At 44.1% G+C, this 19,636-nt stretch overlaps 1 protein-coding gene across 1 annotated transcript in view; it reads left to right on the plus strand.

The window, feature by feature from the left end:
* The first annotated feature begins 5,355 nt into the window (after positions 1–5,355).
* Positions 5,356–19,636, plus strand: part of NMNAT2 (nicotinamide nucleotide adenylyltransferase 2) — a 105,000-nt gene continuing 90,719 nt past the window's right edge. The window contains exon 1 of the mRNA XM_060774489.2: positions 5,356–5,592. Coding sequence (XP_060630472.1) covers positions 5,508–5,592 — 85 coding nt within the window. The 5' untranslated portion in view covers positions 5,356–5,507. The remainder of the gene's footprint in view (positions 5,593–19,636) is intronic.

Consider the following 19,636-nt stretch of genomic DNA (forward strand, 5'->3'; position numbering starts at 1 on the left):
CACTCAGAACAGTATCACCGTACACTTCACAAATCTGTCGATGAATTTCTGCAGCAGGCAGGTTCCTTGCTGACAAAAACCGTATCACTGAGCGAACCTCACATGCGGAGGGTGAGTTGATAGTCTTAAATATTTTTCAAGCACAGAACAGAACCGTAGAGGTTAGCTACAGAGCAGAAACTGAGCACAGTTTTTCCCGAGGCATGCCGGTACACGACGCATGCACTCGTTGCGGTATGCGCCCGAACTACTAATGTCTACAATAAAACAGACCATACTTTAAAAATACCCCTCGTAGCAGCCCTGCCCTGAAAAGCTTATGGTTGAAAGAAATGGGAAGAATCAGGGACAGTCAGGGATGTTTTTCCATTTGACCATAGATTCCTAGAATCCTAGATCATAGAGTTGGAAGAGACCTCATGGGCCATCCAGTCCAACCCCCCTGCCAAGAAACAGGAATACTGTATTCAAAGCACCCCTGACAGATGGCCATCTAGGCTCTGTTTAAAAGCTTCCAAAGGAGGAGCCTCCACCACACTCTGGGGCAGAGAGTTCCACTGCTGAACGGCTCTCACAGTCAGGAAATTCTTCCTAATGTTGAGATGGAATCTCCTTTCTTGTAGTTTGAAGACATTGTTCCGCGTCCTAGTCTCCAGGGCAGCAGAAAACAAGCTTGCTCCCTCCTCCCTGTGACTTCCTCTCACATATTTATACATGGCTATCATATCTCCTCTCAGCCTTCTCTTCTTCAGGCTAGACATGCCCAGCTCTTTAAGCCGCTCCTCATAGGGCTTGTTCTCCAGACCCCTGATCATTTTAGTCGCCCTCCTCTGGACACTTTCCAACCTAATTAAGATAATTTTACCATCTAAATTCAAAAATCCCCAAATGCTGGAAATAATAATAATAATAAAAAACAACCATAAATTTGAAAGCTATCACAAGATTGGAAACTGCCACGAATGAGAAAATGACAGATTTTTCAATGGAGAACTAGTGGAAATGTGTATGGGATCTTTGGTTGATGGAAAAACCTCTGGGCACCATAAAAAAAAAACAGCAGTGGGTTAAAACATGGTTCTGTTTGCGGAAGCAGCTTCCCCTTATGGGCTATGTTAATACACACTTGCAAAAGCATTCACCTCCTTCACAGCATAAGCCAATGTTAGAATTTAGGTTGGTTTGGTTTAATAGTGCCAATAGAAATTTCAGGGAATAGCTGTGTTTCCCCAGGTCTTCAGGTTGGGAGGGAAATATAAAGATGAGCAATGGGTTAATGGAGAAGGAGGAGAGAGTGTGATTTCCATGTCTAAAGTGGCTTTAAAGCTTAGGAACCCATCTCCATCCATTCCCAGCATAAGCCCTGGGAAAACCTGTCATGTATGATGTATGCTGTAGGAGAAGCCATAAGAGGGAAGAGCAGCAAAAAGTGTAATTGCTGGGTACCTTCGGCTGCCTCCATGGCAAGTTTTTCTGTCCCCTGATTTGAGTTGCCACATTTTGGCCAGGTTTTAGCGGTATTCTGGTTCCTTTGTGCTTGTTTCCATAAACAGGTGGATCAAAAGTGTTTCCTGCTTTCCACCCAACAATTAGAATCATCTATATAAATAAAAATGTAATGTTCATTTGTGGGATTAACAGAACTCAAAAACCACTGGAGGAATTGACACCAATTTTGGACACAAGACACCTAACAACCCAATGTATGTCCTTCACTCAAAAAAATTGATTTCATCATTTGAGAGTTGTAGTTGCTGGGATTTAGAGTTCACCTACAATCAAAGAGCATTCTGAACTCCACCAACGATGGAATTGAACCAAACTTGGCACACAGTACTCCCATGACCAACAGACAACACTAGAAGGGTTTGGTGAGCATTGACCTTGAGTTTGGGAGTTGTAGTTCACCTTCATCCAGAGATCACTGTGGACTCAAACAATGATGGATCTGGACCAAACTTGGCACAAGTACTCAATACGCCCAAATATGAACACAGATGGAGTTTGGGGAAAACAAACCTTGACATTTGTGAGCTGTAGTCACTGGGATTTATAGTTCACCTACAATCAAAGAGCATTCTGAACCTCACCAACAACAGAATTGGGGCAAACGTCCCACACAGAACCCCCATGACCAACAGAAAATAAGGCCATCCATCTGCAGGAGTCTACCGTGTACCATGCAGCTGTGGACAAGTCTACATAGGGACCACCAAACGCAGCGCCCAGACACGAATCAAGGAACATGAATGGCACTGCAGACTACTTCAACCAGAGAAGTCAGCCATAGCAGAGCACCTGATGAACCAACCTGGACACAGCATATTATTTGAGAACACAGAAGTGCTGGACCACTTGCACAACCACCATGTCAGACTACACAGAGAAGCCATTGAAATCCACAAGCATGTGGACAATTTCAACAGAAAGGAAGAAACCATGAAAATGAACAAAATCTGGCTACCAGTATTAAAAAAACTCAAAAATTACAGCAGCAAAACAACAGAGGGGAAACAAACAGGCACATCAAACCACTCTCAACAAAAGATTCCCCCCAGGCGCTACCAAGCCATTGAATGCAAATCAAGGTGATCAGCTGAAACATTCACAGCTAGCCCCAGCAAACAAATGTCCTTTGTCCCACCCTGGTCATTCCACAGATATATAAACCAATTTTTCCTACTTCCAACAGACCTCACTACCTCTGAGGATGCTTGCCATTGATGCAGGCGAAACGTCAGGAGAAAAATTGCCTCCAGAACATGGCCATATAGCCCGGAAAAACCTACAACAACCGAAAGCCATCCAGTCCAACTCCCTTGTGTCTTGTGTCCAAATTTGGTGTCAATTCCCCCAGTGGTTTTTGAGTTCTGATGGTAGCACGAACTAACATTACATTTTTATTTATATAGAAGATAGATGGGTGTTTCTTTCTTGCTATAGATAGGGATACAGACAGGGTTGGGGTTGCCATCTCTGCTGTACCTTTGTATCTGTGTTTATATATTTCTATAGTTGGGGATATAGAGAGAGATGGGGTGGATCCCAGGATGCAGGCAGGTGTAGCTCTGCTGGGACATCCTTCTGTACCCATCCTTGGTCAGCTGAGATTGCTATTTATTTATTTATTTATTTATTTATCGTGTCAGTGCAACCAGTCGATTATATTACATTTCTAACAGAACAAAGCAAAAAGAACAGACAAAATACAGAATTGTGAGTTTGGTAGTTGATTAAATGTCCTTTGACCAGTATCTGGCCACTTGGAGTGCTTCTGGTGTTGCTGCAAGAAGGTCCTCCATTGTGCATGTGGCAGGGCTCAGGGTGCATTGCAGCAGGTGGTCAGTGGTTTGTTCTTCTCCACACTCACATGCCGAGGATTCCACTTTGTTCCTGAAGGTTGGCTCTGCATCTCGTGGTGCCAGAGCGCAGTCTGTTCAGCGCCTTCCAAGTCGCCCAGTCTTCTGTGTGGCCAGTGGGGAGTCTCTCCTTTGGTATCAGCCATTGCTTGAGGTTCTGGGTTTGAGCCTGCCACTTTTGGACTCTTGCTTGCTGAGGCGTTCCAGCGAGTGTCTCTGTAGATCTTAGAAAACTATGTCTGGATTTAAGTCGTTGACGTGCTGGCTGATACCCAAACAGGTGATGAGCTGGAGATGTCATTGCCTTGGTCCTTTCACTATTGGCTGCCACTTCCCGGCGGATGTCAGGTGGTGCAATACCGGCTAAGCAGTGTAATTTCTCCAGTGGTGTAGGGCGCAGACACCCCGTGATAATGCGGCATGTCTCATTAAGAGCCACATCCACTGTTTTAGTGTGGTGAGATGTGTTCCACACTGGGCATACATACTCAGCAGCAGAATAGCACAGCGCAAGGGCAGATGTCTTCACTGTGTCTGGTTGTGTTCCCCAGGTTGTGCCAGTCAGCTTTCGTATGATATTGTTTCTAGCACCCACTTTTTGCTTGATGTTTGGGCAGTGCTTCTTCTAGGTGAGAGCACGGTCCAGAGTGACTCCCAGGTACTTGGGTGTGTTGCAATGCTCCAGTGGGATTCCTTCCCAGGTAATCCTCAGAGCTCGGGGTGCTTGTCTGTTCTTGAGATGAAAGGCACATGTCTGTGTTTTAGATGGTTTGGGGATTGCTGAGATTGCTGAAGCCTTGAGAAGAGGCGGGTAAGTAATGATGATGATGCCCACCCGGAGTCCCTGTTAGTGAGCAACCCAGAGGGTGCTCACCAATGCTTCCTCTTCATCTTGGAAAGAAGTGACGAGTGGAGTGCCGCAGGGTTCCGTCCTGGGCCCGGTCCTGTTCAACATCTTTATTAATGACTTAGATGACGGACTAGAAGGCATGATCATCAAGTTTGCAGACGACACCAAATTGGGAGGGATAGCTAATACTCCAGAGGACAGCAGCAGGATTCAAAATGATCTTAACAGATTAGAGAGATGAGCCAAAACTAACAAAATGAAGTTCAATGGGGACAAATGCAAGATACTCCACTTTGGCAGGAAAAACGAAATGCAAAGATACAGAATGGGGGACAATGCCTGGCTCGAGAGCAGTACGTGTGAAAAAATCTTGGAGTCCTCGTGGACAACAAGTTAAACATGAGCCAACAATGTGATGTGGTGGCAAAAAAAGCCAATGGGATTTTGGCGTGCATCAATAGGAGTCTAGTGACTAGATCCAGGGAAGTCATGCTACCGCTCTATTCTGCTCTGGTTAGACCACACCTGGAATATTGTGTCCAATTCTGGGCATCACAATTCAAGAGAGATATTGACAAGCTGGAATGTGTCCAGAGGAGGGCGACTAAAATGATCAAGGGTCTGGAGAACAAGCCCTATGAGGAGCGGCTTAAGGAGCTGGGCATGTTTAGCCTGAAGAAGAGAAGGCTGAGAGGAGATATGATAGCCATGTATAAATATGTGAGAGGAAGTCACAGGGAGGAGGGAGCAAGCTTGTTTTCTGCTTCCTTGGAGACTAGGACGTGGAACAATGGCTTCAAACTACAAGAGAGGAGATTCCATCTGAACATGAGGAAGAACTTCCTGACTGTGAGAGCCGTTCAGCAGTGGAACTCTCTGCCCCGGAGTGTGGTGGAGGCTCCTTCTTTGGAAGCTTTTAAGCAGAGGCTGGATGGCCATCTGTCAGGGGTGATTTGAATGCAATATTCCTGCTTCTTGGCAGAATGGGGTTGGATTGGATGGCCCATGAGGTCTCTTCCAACTCTTTGATTCTATGATTCTATGAATATAACCCTCCCCTCTGTTTTTCCCTTCCTGGCAATGAAGGCGTTAAAGAGGGGGGGGGGGGTGTTAGGGAGCCAGTGACGTCATTGGCGTCCTCGCCCCCTCCCTCCCTCTCTCCCTCCCTCTTTCTGCAGGCGCACCGAGAAACACACACAAAAAGAAGCAAGGCGCGCCGGAGAGCTTCCCAGAAAGCGCTCCGACAAAGACCCCCCCCCCCAAACCTATCGACACCCGCCTTTTCAGGGAAAGGAGCCATGACAGAGACCACCAAGACCCACGTCATCCTGCTGGCCTGCGGCAGCTTCAACCCAGTCACCAAGGGCCACATCCAGATGTTTGGTGAGTCCACCGCCCATAAGGATGGAAGGAGAGGAAAGGATGGGAAAGAAAGGATCGGAAAGGCCAAGGGATAGAAGAGAGGAGTGATTGATGGGGGCGTGGGGGGGGGGGGAGAGGAGAGGCCTGGATCGCTGCAGCAGGGAGGAAGGGTTTGGCGCGGAGCCATCGCGGGACAAGGAAAAGGGCAGAGAGAACCTCAAGAGGGAGGGGTGCTTGTGATGTTTCAGGCGGGGAGGGCTACCTTGGAGGAGGAAGAGGGATGAAAATGGCAGCAGAAGGAAGCTGCAGCAGAAGGGATGCCAGCCTGTGTAGTGGAGGGCATCTGGAAGAGGGTGGCAGCCTTCCCCTTGGGGAGAGGTTGGCCCATTGGCTACTGGAATCAGGAATGGCTTGCTTGGGCAATGGAGAGGCCCACCTTCATTATTACTGTACTAGCCATCCCCTGCCATGCGTTGCTGTGGTTATGGGGGTTCTGTGTGGGAGGTTTGGCCCAATTCTATCATTGGTGGAGTTCAGAATGCTCTGTGATTGTAAGTGAACTATAAATACCAGCAACTACAACTCCCAAATGTCAAGATTCTATTTTCCCCAAACTCCACCAGTGTTCTCATTTGGGCATATTGAGTATTCGTGTAGAGTTTGGTCCAGATCCATCAGTGTTTGAGTCCACAATGCTCAATTCTATCATTGGTGGGGTTCAGAATGCTCTTTGACTGTAGGTGAACTACAAATCCCAGCAACTACAACTCCCAAATGCCAAGATTCTATTTTCCCCAAACTGCACCAGTGTTCACATTTGGGCACATTGAGTATTCGTGTAGAGTTTGGTCCAGATCCATCAGTGTTTGAGTCCACAGTGCTCAATTCTATCATTGGTGGGGTTCAGAATGCTCTGTGATTGTACGTGAACTATAAATCCCAGCAACTACAACTCCCAAATGCCAAGATTCTATTTTCCCCAAACTCCACCAGTGTTCTCATTTGGGCATATTGAGTATTCGTGTAGAGTTTGGTCCAGATCCATCAGTATTTGAGTCCACAGTGCTCAATTCTATCATTGGTGGGGTTCAGAATGCTCTTTGACTGTAGGTGAACTACAAATCCCAGCAACTACAACTCCCAAATGCCAAGATTCTATTTTCCCCAAACTCCACCAGTGTTCACATTTGGACATATTGAGTATTTGTGTAGAGTTTGGTCCAGATCCATCAGTGTTTGAGTCCACAGTGGTCTCTGGATGTAGGGGAACTACAACTCCAAAACCAAAGGACACTGCCCATCAAACACCTCCAGTATTTTCTGTTGGTCAAGGGAGAACTGTGTGCAAGTTTGGTTCAATTCTATCCTTGGTGGGCTTCAGAATGCTCTTTGACTGTAGGTGAACTACAAATCCCAGCAACTACAACTCCCAAATGCCAAGATTCTATTTTCCCCAAACTCCACCAGTGTTCACATTTGGACATATTGAGTATTTGTGTAGAGTTTGGTCCAGATCCATCAGTATTTGAGTCCACAGTGCTCAATTCTATCATTGGTGGGGTTCAGAATGCTCTTTGACTGTAGGTGAACTACAAATCCCAGCAACTACAACTCCCAAATGCCAAGATTCTATTTTCCCCAAACTCCACCAGTGTTCACATTTGGACATATTGAGTATTTGTGTAGAGTTTGGTCCAGATCCATCAGTGTTTGAGTCCACAGTGATCTTTGGATGTAGGAAAACGACAACTCCAAAACCAAAGGACAGTGCCCACCAAACCCTTTCAGTATTTTCTGTTGGTCATGGGAGAACTGTGTGCAAGTTTGGTTCAATTCTATCATTGATGGGGTTCAAAATGCTTTTTAATTGTAGGTGAACTATAATTCCCAGCAACTACAACTCCCAAATGGAAAAAGCAATTTTTTTGAGTGAAGGGCATACATTTGGTTGTTAGGTGTCTTGTGTCCAAGTGGTTTTTGAGTTCTGTTAATATCACAAACGAACATTACATTTTTATTTATATAGATTGTCAAAGGCTTTCCTGGTCATTCCACAGACATATAAACCATTTTTCCTAGTTCCAACAGACCTCACTACCTCTGAGGATGCTTGCCATAGATGCAGGTGAAACGTCAGGAGGGAATGCCTTAAGACCATGGCCATATAGCCCAAAAAACCTACAACAAAGAATTATTTATTTATTTATTTATTTATCATGTCAGGAGCAACCAGACAGTTGTATTACATTTTTAACAAAACAAACAAACAAACAAACAAACAAACAAACAGACAAAACACAAAGTTTGCAAGCTTGGTAGTTGATTAAATGTCCTTTGACCAGTAGCTGACCACTTGGAGTGTCTCTGGTGTTACTATAAGAAAATGCGTGCAGCAGGGCTCAGGTTGCATTGCAGCAGGTGGTCAGTGGTTTGCTCTTCTCCACACTCGCATGTCGTGGATTCCACTTTGTAGCCCCATTTCTTAAGGTTGGTTCTGCATCTCGTGGTGCCAGAGCGCAGTCTGTTCAGCGCCTTCCAAGTCGCCCAGTCCTCTGTGTGCCCAGGAGGGAGTCTCTCATTTGGTATCAGCCATTGATTGAGGTTCTGGGTTTGAGCCTGCCACTTTTGGACTCTCGCTTGCTGAGGTGTTCCAGCGAGTGTCTCTGTAGATCTTAGAAAACTATTTCTTGATTTAAGTTGTCAACGTGTTGGCGGATACCCAAACAAGGGATGAGCTGGAGATGTCACTGCCTTGGTCCTTTCACTATTGGCTGCTACTTCCCAGTGGATGTCAGGTGGTGCTAGACAGTATAATTTTTTAGAGGAGGTGGTTGTACTGATTAGGATGTGTCTTACAATCATTGGCATCTTACAATTGAAAATATATATGGTAGTAACATCGTGATTCTACTAATAACTACCTGTGCACATGTATCTTTGGCGTCTGTAGGAAATGATCGTCCTGATGGCTGTTTGCATGCTTTCACTTGGCAGGAAGTGTTAGCGTGTTTGCTGTCCACAGCTGTAGGTGCTGAAATGGCTTTGTGGTTGACAATAGGAAATGAGTAGTCTCCTTCACTTCACAGCCTGTTTGTTGCTACAATTCATTTGCCTTTGTAACTTTTCTACTGTGCAGTTGTGGCAGATGCTTAAGTTAAGCATCTCATTCATTGAGAAATCCATGAGACAAAAATAGGAAAGACAAATTTTAAAAAAAGGAAATAAGAGGAAGGGGACCCAATTGCGTGACTACAAAAACAACAGAGACAGCAAAGATTCCTAGGGGAGAATGTCTTGCTGCTCTCCTTTATTTTCACTTTCTAAATACAGCCCAGCTGCTTGGAAAAACAATCCTGTTGGTAGGATTCCTTTGGTATCTTTGAACACAGCCAGAGACGAAATTCTGCACCCGTTTGCTAGATGGAGAAAGGCACAGAATGATAAATAATGCACAAGTTTTGCATGTTAAAAATTGATTTATGTTTGCTCCTGAGGGCCAGTCCGCATCTTTCCTTACAATAAAAGGCCTGGACATGTGTCTTCAGTCCTGGAAACAGCCTCTATTTCTCAAGGACTGTCTGCCAACAATAGCTTCAAACTACAAGAAAGGAGATTCCATCTGAACATTAGGAAGAACTTACTGACTGTGAGAGCTGTTCAGCAGTGGAACTCTCTGCCCTGGAGTGTGGTGGAGGCTCCTTCTTTGGAAGCTTTTAAACAGAGGCTGGATGGCCATCTGTTGGGAGTGCTTTGAATGCAATTTTCCTGCTTCTTGGCAGGGGGTTGGATTGGAACTTGTTTTCTTCTGCTCTGGAGACTAGGACACGGAACAATGGCTTCAAACTACAAGAAACTACAAGAAAGGAAATTCCATCTGAACATTAGGAAGAACTTCCTGACTGTGAGAGCTGTTCAGCAGTGGAACTCTCTGCCCTGGAGTGTGGTAGAGGCTCCTTCTTTGGAAGCTCTTAAACAGAGGCTGGATGGTCCTCTGTTGGGGGTGCTTTGAATGCAATTTTCCTGCTTCTTGGCAGGGGGTTGGAGGGATGGCCCATGAGGTCTCTTCCAACCCTATGATTCTATGATTCTATGATGCTACAGGACTGACTCAGATCTGGGGTTTTCTCTACTGCCTAGATCCCCAAAGTAAGTCCCGCAGGCTGGATGCGGACCTCCAATATTATTTACTAAACCCATGTCTTAAACATTAGGGTTGCACTAAGTCTGGAAAAACCTGAAGGCACACAACAACAACAATCCCAATTAACAACAAAAATTCCACAATCCCAACAAAAATTCCACAAACGCCAAAAGCAACAGCCGAAACCAGAACTGGATACATCACGGACCATCATCAACCTGACAGACAGACAACTCTCTGAAGACCAAGTATCCATACTAGCGAAAGGAGGAAACTTTGCTTTAACCGCCACCAGGATCCCAGTAGAAAACATCATTGTCAATGTTGAATCAGCAATTTATCGCCTCCCCGAGGAGGAAGCAGAAGAAGTACGAGCAGAAACAGCAAGGATCCTGAAAAAGGCAAAACTTCCCTCCAGTAACATCACTAGGAAGGAAAGACAAGCCATCAGAGAACTGAATTCAGATCCTGATACCCTCATTATGCCAGCAGACAAGGGGAATGCCACAGTAATCATGCATACAGAACAATACAAGGAGAAGATCAGAAAACTCCTGGACCCTACTATATACAAAAAACTGAAGCAAGACCCAACTGCCAAAATAACCAGGAAAACCAACACTCTGATTAAGAACTCCTCAATAAACTTTGACATATGACAACAGCTATGTAAATTGGAAGCCCATCCACCCAGGACTCCCAAAAATCCATAAGGACTCCACACCACTCAGACCCATCGTGAGTGCCATTGGATCCCCCACATAAGACCTAGCAAAATTTCTTGCTGCACAGTTACAAAGCCATATTGAGCTCACTACACACTACATCAAGGACTCAGCCCACTTCATAGAAAAAATCAGCAATCTCAAGCTAAATACCAACGACAAACTGATCAGCTTCGATGTGGTATCTCTATTTACCATGGTCCCGGTAGCAGACACCATGGCACTCATCAACCAGAGGTTCCCAGAAGACATCACAGCTCTGTTTCACCATTGCCTCACCACCAGTTACTTTCAGTGGGACAATGAATTCTACGAACAGAAAGATGGAGTAGCTATGGGGAGCCCTCTCAGCCCGGTCATAGCTAACTTCTACATGGAACACTTTGAAGAACAAGCCCTGGAGACAGCAACCAAAAAGCCCACGATATGGTTCAGATATATGGATGACACCTTCACCATTTGGAGCCATGGAGAAGAAGAACTCAACAGGTTCCTGGACCATCTTAACAGCATCCACCCAAAAATCCAGTTCACCATGGAAAAAGAAAATGAAGGAAGATGTCCTAGTCATCCGCAAACCAGGTCAACAATTGGGTCACACCGTCTACAGAAAACCCCCACACACAGATAGATATCTAGATAAAAACTCCAACCATCACCCAAGTCAAAAAAGAAGCACCATTAAAGCCTTGGCAGACCGTGCAAAAAGAATCTGCGAACCCCACCTCCTCCAAGATGAACTGAACCACCTCAACTGGGCTCTCCAGGCCAATGGAGACTCCACCTCAGACATCAAGACCAAGAACAAACCACGAGAGTAAAGATGAAGATCCACCCAGAGTAAAAGTGTTCCTGCCATACATCAAGGGAACCACTGACCGCATAGGGAAGCTGATGAGGAAACACAACATACAAACAATCTACAAACCCACCAAGAAAATCCAACAAATGCTACGTTCAGCAAAGGACAAGAGGGATCCTCTCACCTCTGCAGGAGTCTACCGTATACCATGCAGCTGTGGACAAGTCTACATAGGGACCACCAAACGCAGCATTGCCCAAACACAAATCAAGGAACATGAAAGGCACTGCAGACTACTTCAACCAGAGAAGTCAGCCATAGCAGAGCACCTGATGAGCCAGCCTGGACACAGCATATTATATGAGAACACAGAAATGCTGGACCACACCAACAACCACCATGTCAGACTACACAGAGAAGCCATTGAAATCCACAAGCATGTGGACAATTTCATCAGAAAGGAAGAGACCATGAAAATGAACAAAATCTGGCTACCAGTATTAAAAAACTCTAAAATTACAACAGCAAAACAACAGAGAGGAAACAACCAGGCACAGATTAACACCTCCCAGCAAGAGATTTTCCCAGGCTCAGGCAGGCCTTCAAATGCTAATGAAGGTGATCAGCTGAAACATTCACACCTAACTGCAGCAGGGAAGAGCTCCTTGCCCCACCCCAGCCATTCCACAGATATATAAACCCATTGTCCTAATTCCAACAGACCTCACTACCTCTGAGGATGCTTGCCATAGATGCAGGCGAAACGTCAGGAGAAATGCCTCTAGAACATGGCTCTATAGCCCGAAAAAACCCACAAGAACCTAATCCCAATTAACTTGACAAGCCATGTATAAATATGTGAGAGGAGGTCATGCTGCCCTGGAGACTAGGACGCAGAACAATGGCTTCAAACTACAGGGAAGGAAATTCTACTTGAACATTAGGAAGAACTTCCTGACAGTGAGGGCCGTTCAGCAGTGGAACAAGTCTACATAGGGACCACCAAACGCAGCATTGCCCAAACACAAATCAAGGAACATGAAAGGCACTGCAGACTACTTCAGCCAGAGAAGTCAGCCATAGCAGAGCACCTGATGAACCAACCTGGACACAGCAAATTATTTGAGAACACAGAAATGCTGGACCACTCTCACAACCACCATGTCAGACTATACAGAGAAGCCATTGAAATCCACAAGCATGTGGACAATTTCAACAGAAAGGAGGAAACCATGAAAATGAACAAAATCTGGCTACCAGTATAAAAAAACTCTTAAAAATACAACAGCAAAACAACAGAGGGAAAACAATCAGGGACATCTAATCACCTCTCAACAAAAGATTGCCCCAGGCACTACCAGGCCATCAAATGCTAATCAAGGTGGTCAGTTGAAACATTCACACCTAGCTCAAGCAGACAAGAGTTCTTTGCCCCACCCTGGTCATTCCACAGATATATAAACCCATTTTCCTAGTTCCAACAAACCTCACTACCTCTGAGGATGCTTGCCATAGATGCAGGCAAAATGTCAGGAGAGAATGCCTCTAGAACATGGCCATATAGCCTGAAAAAACCTACAACAATCTCTTTTGAATTGGGGGAGGAGGCAGCTATTCAGAAAACAAAGATACTCTTAATTTCATAATGAGTATCATATTTATTTATTTCTCATTCCTTGCCTAAACATCTCATTATACTTTGTTTTCTTTTCCCCTTTCTGATTTTGTTGCTTCTATTATAATCAGAACAGTGGTTGAAGAGTGCCCCCCAGATGTTGTTGGACTGGAATGTAGAATGTGTCCAGAGGAGGGCGACTAAAATGATCAAGGGTCTGGAGAACAAGCCCTATAAGGAGCAGCTTAAGGAGCTGGGCATGTTTAGCCTGAAGAAGAGAAGGCTGAGAGGAGATATGATAGCCATGTATAAATATGTGAGAGGAAGCCACAGGAAGGAGGGAGCAATCTTGTTTTCTGCTTCCTTGGAGACTAGGACACGAAACAACGGCTTCAAACTACAAGAGAGGAGATTCCATCTGAACATGAGGAAGAACTTCCTGACTGTGAGAGCCGTTCAGCAGTGGAACTCTCTGCCCCGGAGTGTGGTGGAGGCTCCTTCTTTGGAAGTTTTTAAACAGAGGCTGGATGGCCATCTGTCAGGGGTGCTTTGAATGCAATATTCTTGCTTCTTGGCAGGGGGTTGGACTGGATGGCCCATGAGGTCTCTTCCAACTCTTTGATTCTTTGATTATATGATTCTATGACTGCAGTTCCAAGCATTCCTCACTATTGGCTAGGCTGCGTCAGGCTCCTGGGAGTTTCAGTTCAAAAACATTGAGAGCCACGTGTTTTCAGCCCTGGTACAAATAGTTCGCTTTTTAGGGCGGATATGCCTTATTTTAAGTTGTTCATGTGATTATTCCCTGAAGAGCAAGGAAAACTGACAGTGCAGTATAAAAATACTGACAATGGAGGACAGAATATGCCTTAGAGTTGATTGCAATGCTCATTCTCATAGGCATGAAGATTTGAACTTCTGTTTGTCAAGTATCAGTAATATACTAAATTGTGCTTACAAACCAAGACCGTGACTTAGCTAAATATAGTGCCATATATATTAGTGGGAATAATACACCCACATCAAGGAGGTGCTACATTAAATAGCTCTTAGATGCATATATCATGAGATATTTATATTGTCTTGGTCTGCCATTGTTTTGTTGTCTTAAACTAGGTAGCTTTTTAGAATGAAGAGATGATGGAATACTTAATTTTCAATGTGAATGTCACGTTAGATTTGTGAGAATTAGATAATTCGAGATTGATTGGCCTATAGGGCTAGTGAGAAAACTAATAAAACCTCAATTTCAAAACAAACTAAGTAATTAAATGTATTGTCAAAGGCCTTCATGGCCAGAATCACTGGGTTGTTGTAGGTTTTTTCGGGCTGTATGGCCATGGTCTAGAGGCATTCTCTCCTGACGTTTCGCCTGCATCTATGGCAAGCATCCTCAGAGGTAGTGAGGTCTGTTGGAACTAGGAAAAAGGGTTTATATATCTGTGGAATGACCAGGGTGAGACAAAGGACTCTTGTCAGCTGGAGCTAGGTGTGAATGTTTCAACTGACCACCTTGATTATCATACAATGAGCTGACTGTGCCTGGAGCAAACTTTTGTTGAGAGGTAACTAGATGTCCCTGCCTGCTTCCTCTCTGTTGTTGTGCTGTTGCAATTTTAGAGTTTTTTAATACTGGTAGCCAGATTTTGTTTATTTCCATGGTTTCCTCCTTTCTGTTGAACACAACAACAGAGAGGAAGCAGGCAGGGACATCTAATTACCTCTCAACAAAAGTTTGCTCCAGGCACAGTCAGCCTATTGTATGCTAATCAAGGTGGTCAGTTGAAACATTCACACCTAGCTCCAACAGACAAGAGTCCTTTGTCTCACCCTGGTCATTCCATAGATATATAAACCCTTTTTCCTAGTTCCAACAGACCTCACTACCTCTGACGATGCTTGCCATAGATGCAGGTGAAACGTCAGGAGAGAATGCCTCTAGACCATGGCCATACAGCCCGAAAAAAACCTACAACAACCCAAACTAAGTTATTCTTCTGTCCTACATTCAATGCAAACATTTAAGTATCCGGCTATCTATCCATCTGGAAGCACTGCTGTTAATACTGAATACTGCTGTTTAGAGGATGCTGTGCCATAAATCTGCTGGCTCATGCTTTCCAATGTCATCCAGTTCTGACTTTTCTTTTTGCTTCTCCAAATCGAGTCAGGAATAAAAACGAAGCTTCATCCCATTTGTAACCCTTGCATGGCATATACTTCCTGCCAGGCCCATCTGAGATCTTTTCATTGCTTGGCGGTTGTAAATTTGAATAAAAATAGCACAGTTTTAATTTGAGAATTTCTTGAATTAAGCTTTCTCACATTTCCTCACTGAGTCTGGTCCACTTCCTACATTTCAGGATATAGGCCAAGATTAAGGATCTCCATTATGGTGCTGACTGGTGCCTTACAGATCAGGAAAATGCCAAAGGAAGTATGATGTTAATAAATCATTGACTTGGGTACAATTGGAGATGTTAACCAATCAGGGGAGAGATAATACTAAACTCAACAAAAACAACAACAATTTTCTTGATTAGCCAGTTGGCCTTATAAAAAACAGATGGTGCAGACACAACATACAACATACATCTAGTCTTCTTAAAATACAATACAAATATACAGGTAGCCATAGATACATATAATATTAAATTCGGATATGCTGTAGCAAACATATACATGCACCCTGATGAAAAGGGTCTGCTCTAGGTAAAGACTTATATGGCTCTCATTAGTGGTGTGTGTAGAGCTTTATCTATGCTGATGATCATGCCATTACTGCTCAAGCAGGGAGCTTTGAGATAGTTGAACAGAAGCTCTCCGAAGCTCTAGGTGCCCTTACTGCCTATTACAGGGAAAACCAGCTTATCCCTAATCCATCTAAAACACAGACATGTGCCTTTCACCTTAAGAATAGACAAGCATCCCGAGCTCTGAAGATCACCTGGGAAGGAATCCCACTGGATCATTGCAGCGCACCCAAATACCTAGGAGTCACTCTGGACCGTGCTCTGACCTACAAGAAGCACTGCCTGAACATCAAGCAAAAAGTGGATGCTAGAAACAATATCATACGAAAGCTGACTGGTACAACCTGGGGATCACAACCAGACACAGTGAAGACATCTGCCCTTGCACTATGCTACTCTGCTGCTGAGTATGCATGCCCAGTGTGGAACACATCTCACCACACTAAAACAGTGGATGTGGCTCTTAATGAGACATGTCGCATTATCACGGGGTGTCTACGCCCTACACCACTGGAGAAATTACACTGTTTAGCTGGTATTGCACCACCAGACATCCGCCGGGAAGTTGCAGCCAATAGTGAAAGGTGTGAATGTTTCAACTGATCGCCTTCATTAGCATTTGAAGGCCTGCCTGAGCCTGGGAAAATCTCTTGCTGGGAGGTGTTAATCTGTGCCTGGTTGTTTCCTCTCTGTTTTTTTTTTTTTTTGCTTGCTGTTGTAATTTTAGAGTTTTTCAATACTGGTAGCCAGATTTTGCTCATTTTCATGGTCTCTTCCTTTCTGTTGAAATTGTCCACATGCTTGTGGATTTCAATGGCCTCTCTGTGTAGTCTGACATGGTGGCCGTTGGTGTGGTCCAGCATTTCTGTGTTCTCAAATAATATGCTGTGTCCAGGCTGGTTCTTCAGGTGCTCTGCTATGGCTGACTTCTCTGGTTGAAGTAGTCTGCAGAGCCTTTCATGTTCCTTGATGCGTGTCTGGGCGCTGCGTTTGGTGGCAGCGTTTATTATTATTATTATTATTATTATTATTAAACTTTATTTGTACCCCGCTAGCATCTCCCGAAGGACTTGATGCTGCTTACAAAGGCCAAGGCCTCAACACACAATATAACAATACAAAACCCAAGGCAAATTAAAAACAATTAAATCTTAGATCTTCTGGGAGGCCCTCCTCTCGGTCCCACTACTGTCGCAAGCGCGGTTGATGGAGACAAGAGAGAGGGCCTTCTCAGTGGTGGCCCCCCACCTCTGGAACACCCTTCCAAGGGAAATAAGACAGGCTCCATCCCTCCCCTCCTTTCGTAAGAGCTTGAAGACCTGATGGTTTCAACAAGCCTTTGAAAATGACCAGTTCTAACTCAGCCCTACACATTGTCGAAAGCGGCCTTATTCTTCCTAAAAATTACCCAGTTTCTTTCCTCTAATCGGCCCCGGAATGAACAGCCACAGACCCGTACCTAATATTATTTTTGCCTACCATAGCATTGCACTTAATTCCCGGGCCCCCTAGAATTTTTGGGCTTGCACAAATCTTGGCCCAGCCTTTTAAATTTTTAATTGCCTTGAACAAGTAGGATTACTTTTAATATATGTGTGTTATGGCGACAATTTTTATGCTTATATTTTGTTTTGTTAATCTTATGGTTATGTAGTTTTTACTTTGTATGTTTTGTGATGTTACCTGGGAACCGCTCTGAGTCCCCTCGGGAAGATGGAGCGGTATATAAATAAAGTTATTATTGTATTGTCGAAGGCTTTCATGGCCGGAATCACTAGGTTCTTGTGGGTTTTTTCGGGCTATAGGGCCATGTTCTAGAGGCATTTCTCCTGACATTTCGCCTGCATCTATGGCAAGCATCCTCAGAGGTAGTGAGGTCTGTTGGAATTAGGACAATGGGTTTATATATCTGTGGAATGGCTGGAGATGCTTGCCATAGACACAGGCGAAACGTCAGGAGAAATGCCTCTAGAATATGGCCCTATAGCCCAAAAAACCCCACAAGAACCTAAAGTTGTTGTTGTTGTTGTTGTTATTATTATTATTATTATTATTATTATTATTATTATTATTCTGCTACTGCAGGAAAGACTAGAGATGAAATTAACTTGAAACAAATGATATTGCTCAGTCACAGGCTCCTTCTCAGGCTGTTGCACTCAGCATAGATTCATTAAGAAACATGGCAGTGAAAAATAATTTAAATGTGTATGATTCTGTAGAATTGACTTTTAGCTGCAGGACACTTAATTATAGATCACAGACTAGTTAAAAGGACTTTAAGGAGTCGTTTGCATTTCCATGTAAAACAATTAAATACTAGTCACTTGGTGCTGATTCACACACCCATATTCGTCATCAGTTTCTTTATTGGTTATTATTTAGTCCACTCTTAGGCTGAAGAGGTTCCCAAAATAGCTTGCCTATTGCAGTCAATAAAACAGCCCCTGTCATTTACAATGCAGCAAGTCGAAATGAAAATGGGTTAAGGAGTAAAGGTGATTGTGGCGCAGCTGGCTGAGTATCAGCTGCATTAAGATCACTCTGACCAAAAGGTCATGAGTTCGAAGCCAGCCCGGGTTGGAGTGGGTTTCCAACCAATTGTGTGTAGCCTGTTGTCGACCTTTGCAACCCGAAAGACAGTTGCATCTGTCAAGTAAGAAAATTAGGTACCACTTTAAAGTGTGGGGAGGCAAAATTAACTGATTTATGAGGCCATAAAGAAAACTCCAGCAAAGCATTCCAGCGGGGAAGCTTGCGGGGAATGCGGAAGTGCTTCATCAGCGTTGCAGATGGACGATGAAAGCGACAGCTCCCCTGGCGGCCAGAAAAAGTTAAATAGCCACTGTGTATGTCTGTATATGTTTGTATGTCAAAAATTGGCATTGAATATTTGCCATATATGTAATCCGCCCTGAGTCCCCTGAGGGGTGAGAAGGGCAGAATATAAAAGCTGTAAATAAATAAATAGATAATAAGGAAATGCAGAAATCTAGTCTTAATGCTACACCATCGTTCATATATTGGCTATTTGCGGAAAGTTCAGAGAGAAGATAAACAAGATGGAGCTGGCATCTCCCCAGACCTGATGTAACACCATGCCTCCTTTCTTTGTTGTAGACTGCTACAATCTTTATTTATTGATGTTCATTTTAAAATCAAATTCAAAATTTGTATGGAGAATGCGGTATAAATCTATATATTTATCAGTGTCAATCACCAGTGTTCAAGATGAGCTCGGTTTACATTCAGTAAAGTAATGATAATGGAGTGACATTCCAACTGTTATGTTAATACAAGGATTGAATGAAAAGTAATGGCTCCACTTTCATAACTCCTCAACAGATGGCAGTACTGGTATGCAGCAGATACTGGCTTGTTGAGTAGACTCTCCTCTACAGTTCCATTTTGGTGGGAAGCCTTAGCATTGAATGGTTGTGTTGTTAAAGTGTGAAGTATGGAACCCTGCACTGACAGTTGGTCAATGCAACTTAAGCAACGTGATAGCAGAAGGTGTCATCCCAAAGGAGATTAATCAGAGAATGCAAGCTGTTTATGGTGATTGTGTTGATGTGAGTACTGTGCATCATTGGGCAAGTTTCAGGCAGCAGCATCCTGGGTACCCATCATGCACAGATTTTCCGATAGCCAAGCAAAGCAATAATGTGACCCACACGCCCTTGTGAAATGCTGATTATGCTTGAAATTTCTCTCTAGTGATACAACGATTGTTCTGAATCAATCTGTCAAACTTTTGCATGTGAAACCCGGTGGTTGCTGCCACAGGACATCCAACTCTTTGTTTGTCACGCAAGTGAGATGTTCCCACCTCAACATTTTTAAATTTATTCACCCAGCAATGCACAGTACTCACATCAACACAATCACCATAAACAGCATTCACCTTCTGCTGTCAAGAATTCGGTGACTGCACATTGCTTAAGTCTCATTGACCGACCGTCTGCGCAAGGTTCCATATTTCGCACTTTAACAACACAGCCATTCAATGCTAAGACTTCCCGCCAAAAT

The sequence above is a fragment of the Anolis sagrei genome, chromosome 4 (genome assembly GCF_037176765.1).
Source record: "Anolis sagrei isolate rAnoSag1 chromosome 4, rAnoSag1.mat, whole genome shotgun sequence".
Lineage (NCBI taxonomy): Eukaryota > Metazoa > Chordata > Lepidosauria > Squamata > Dactyloidae > Anolis > Anolis sagrei.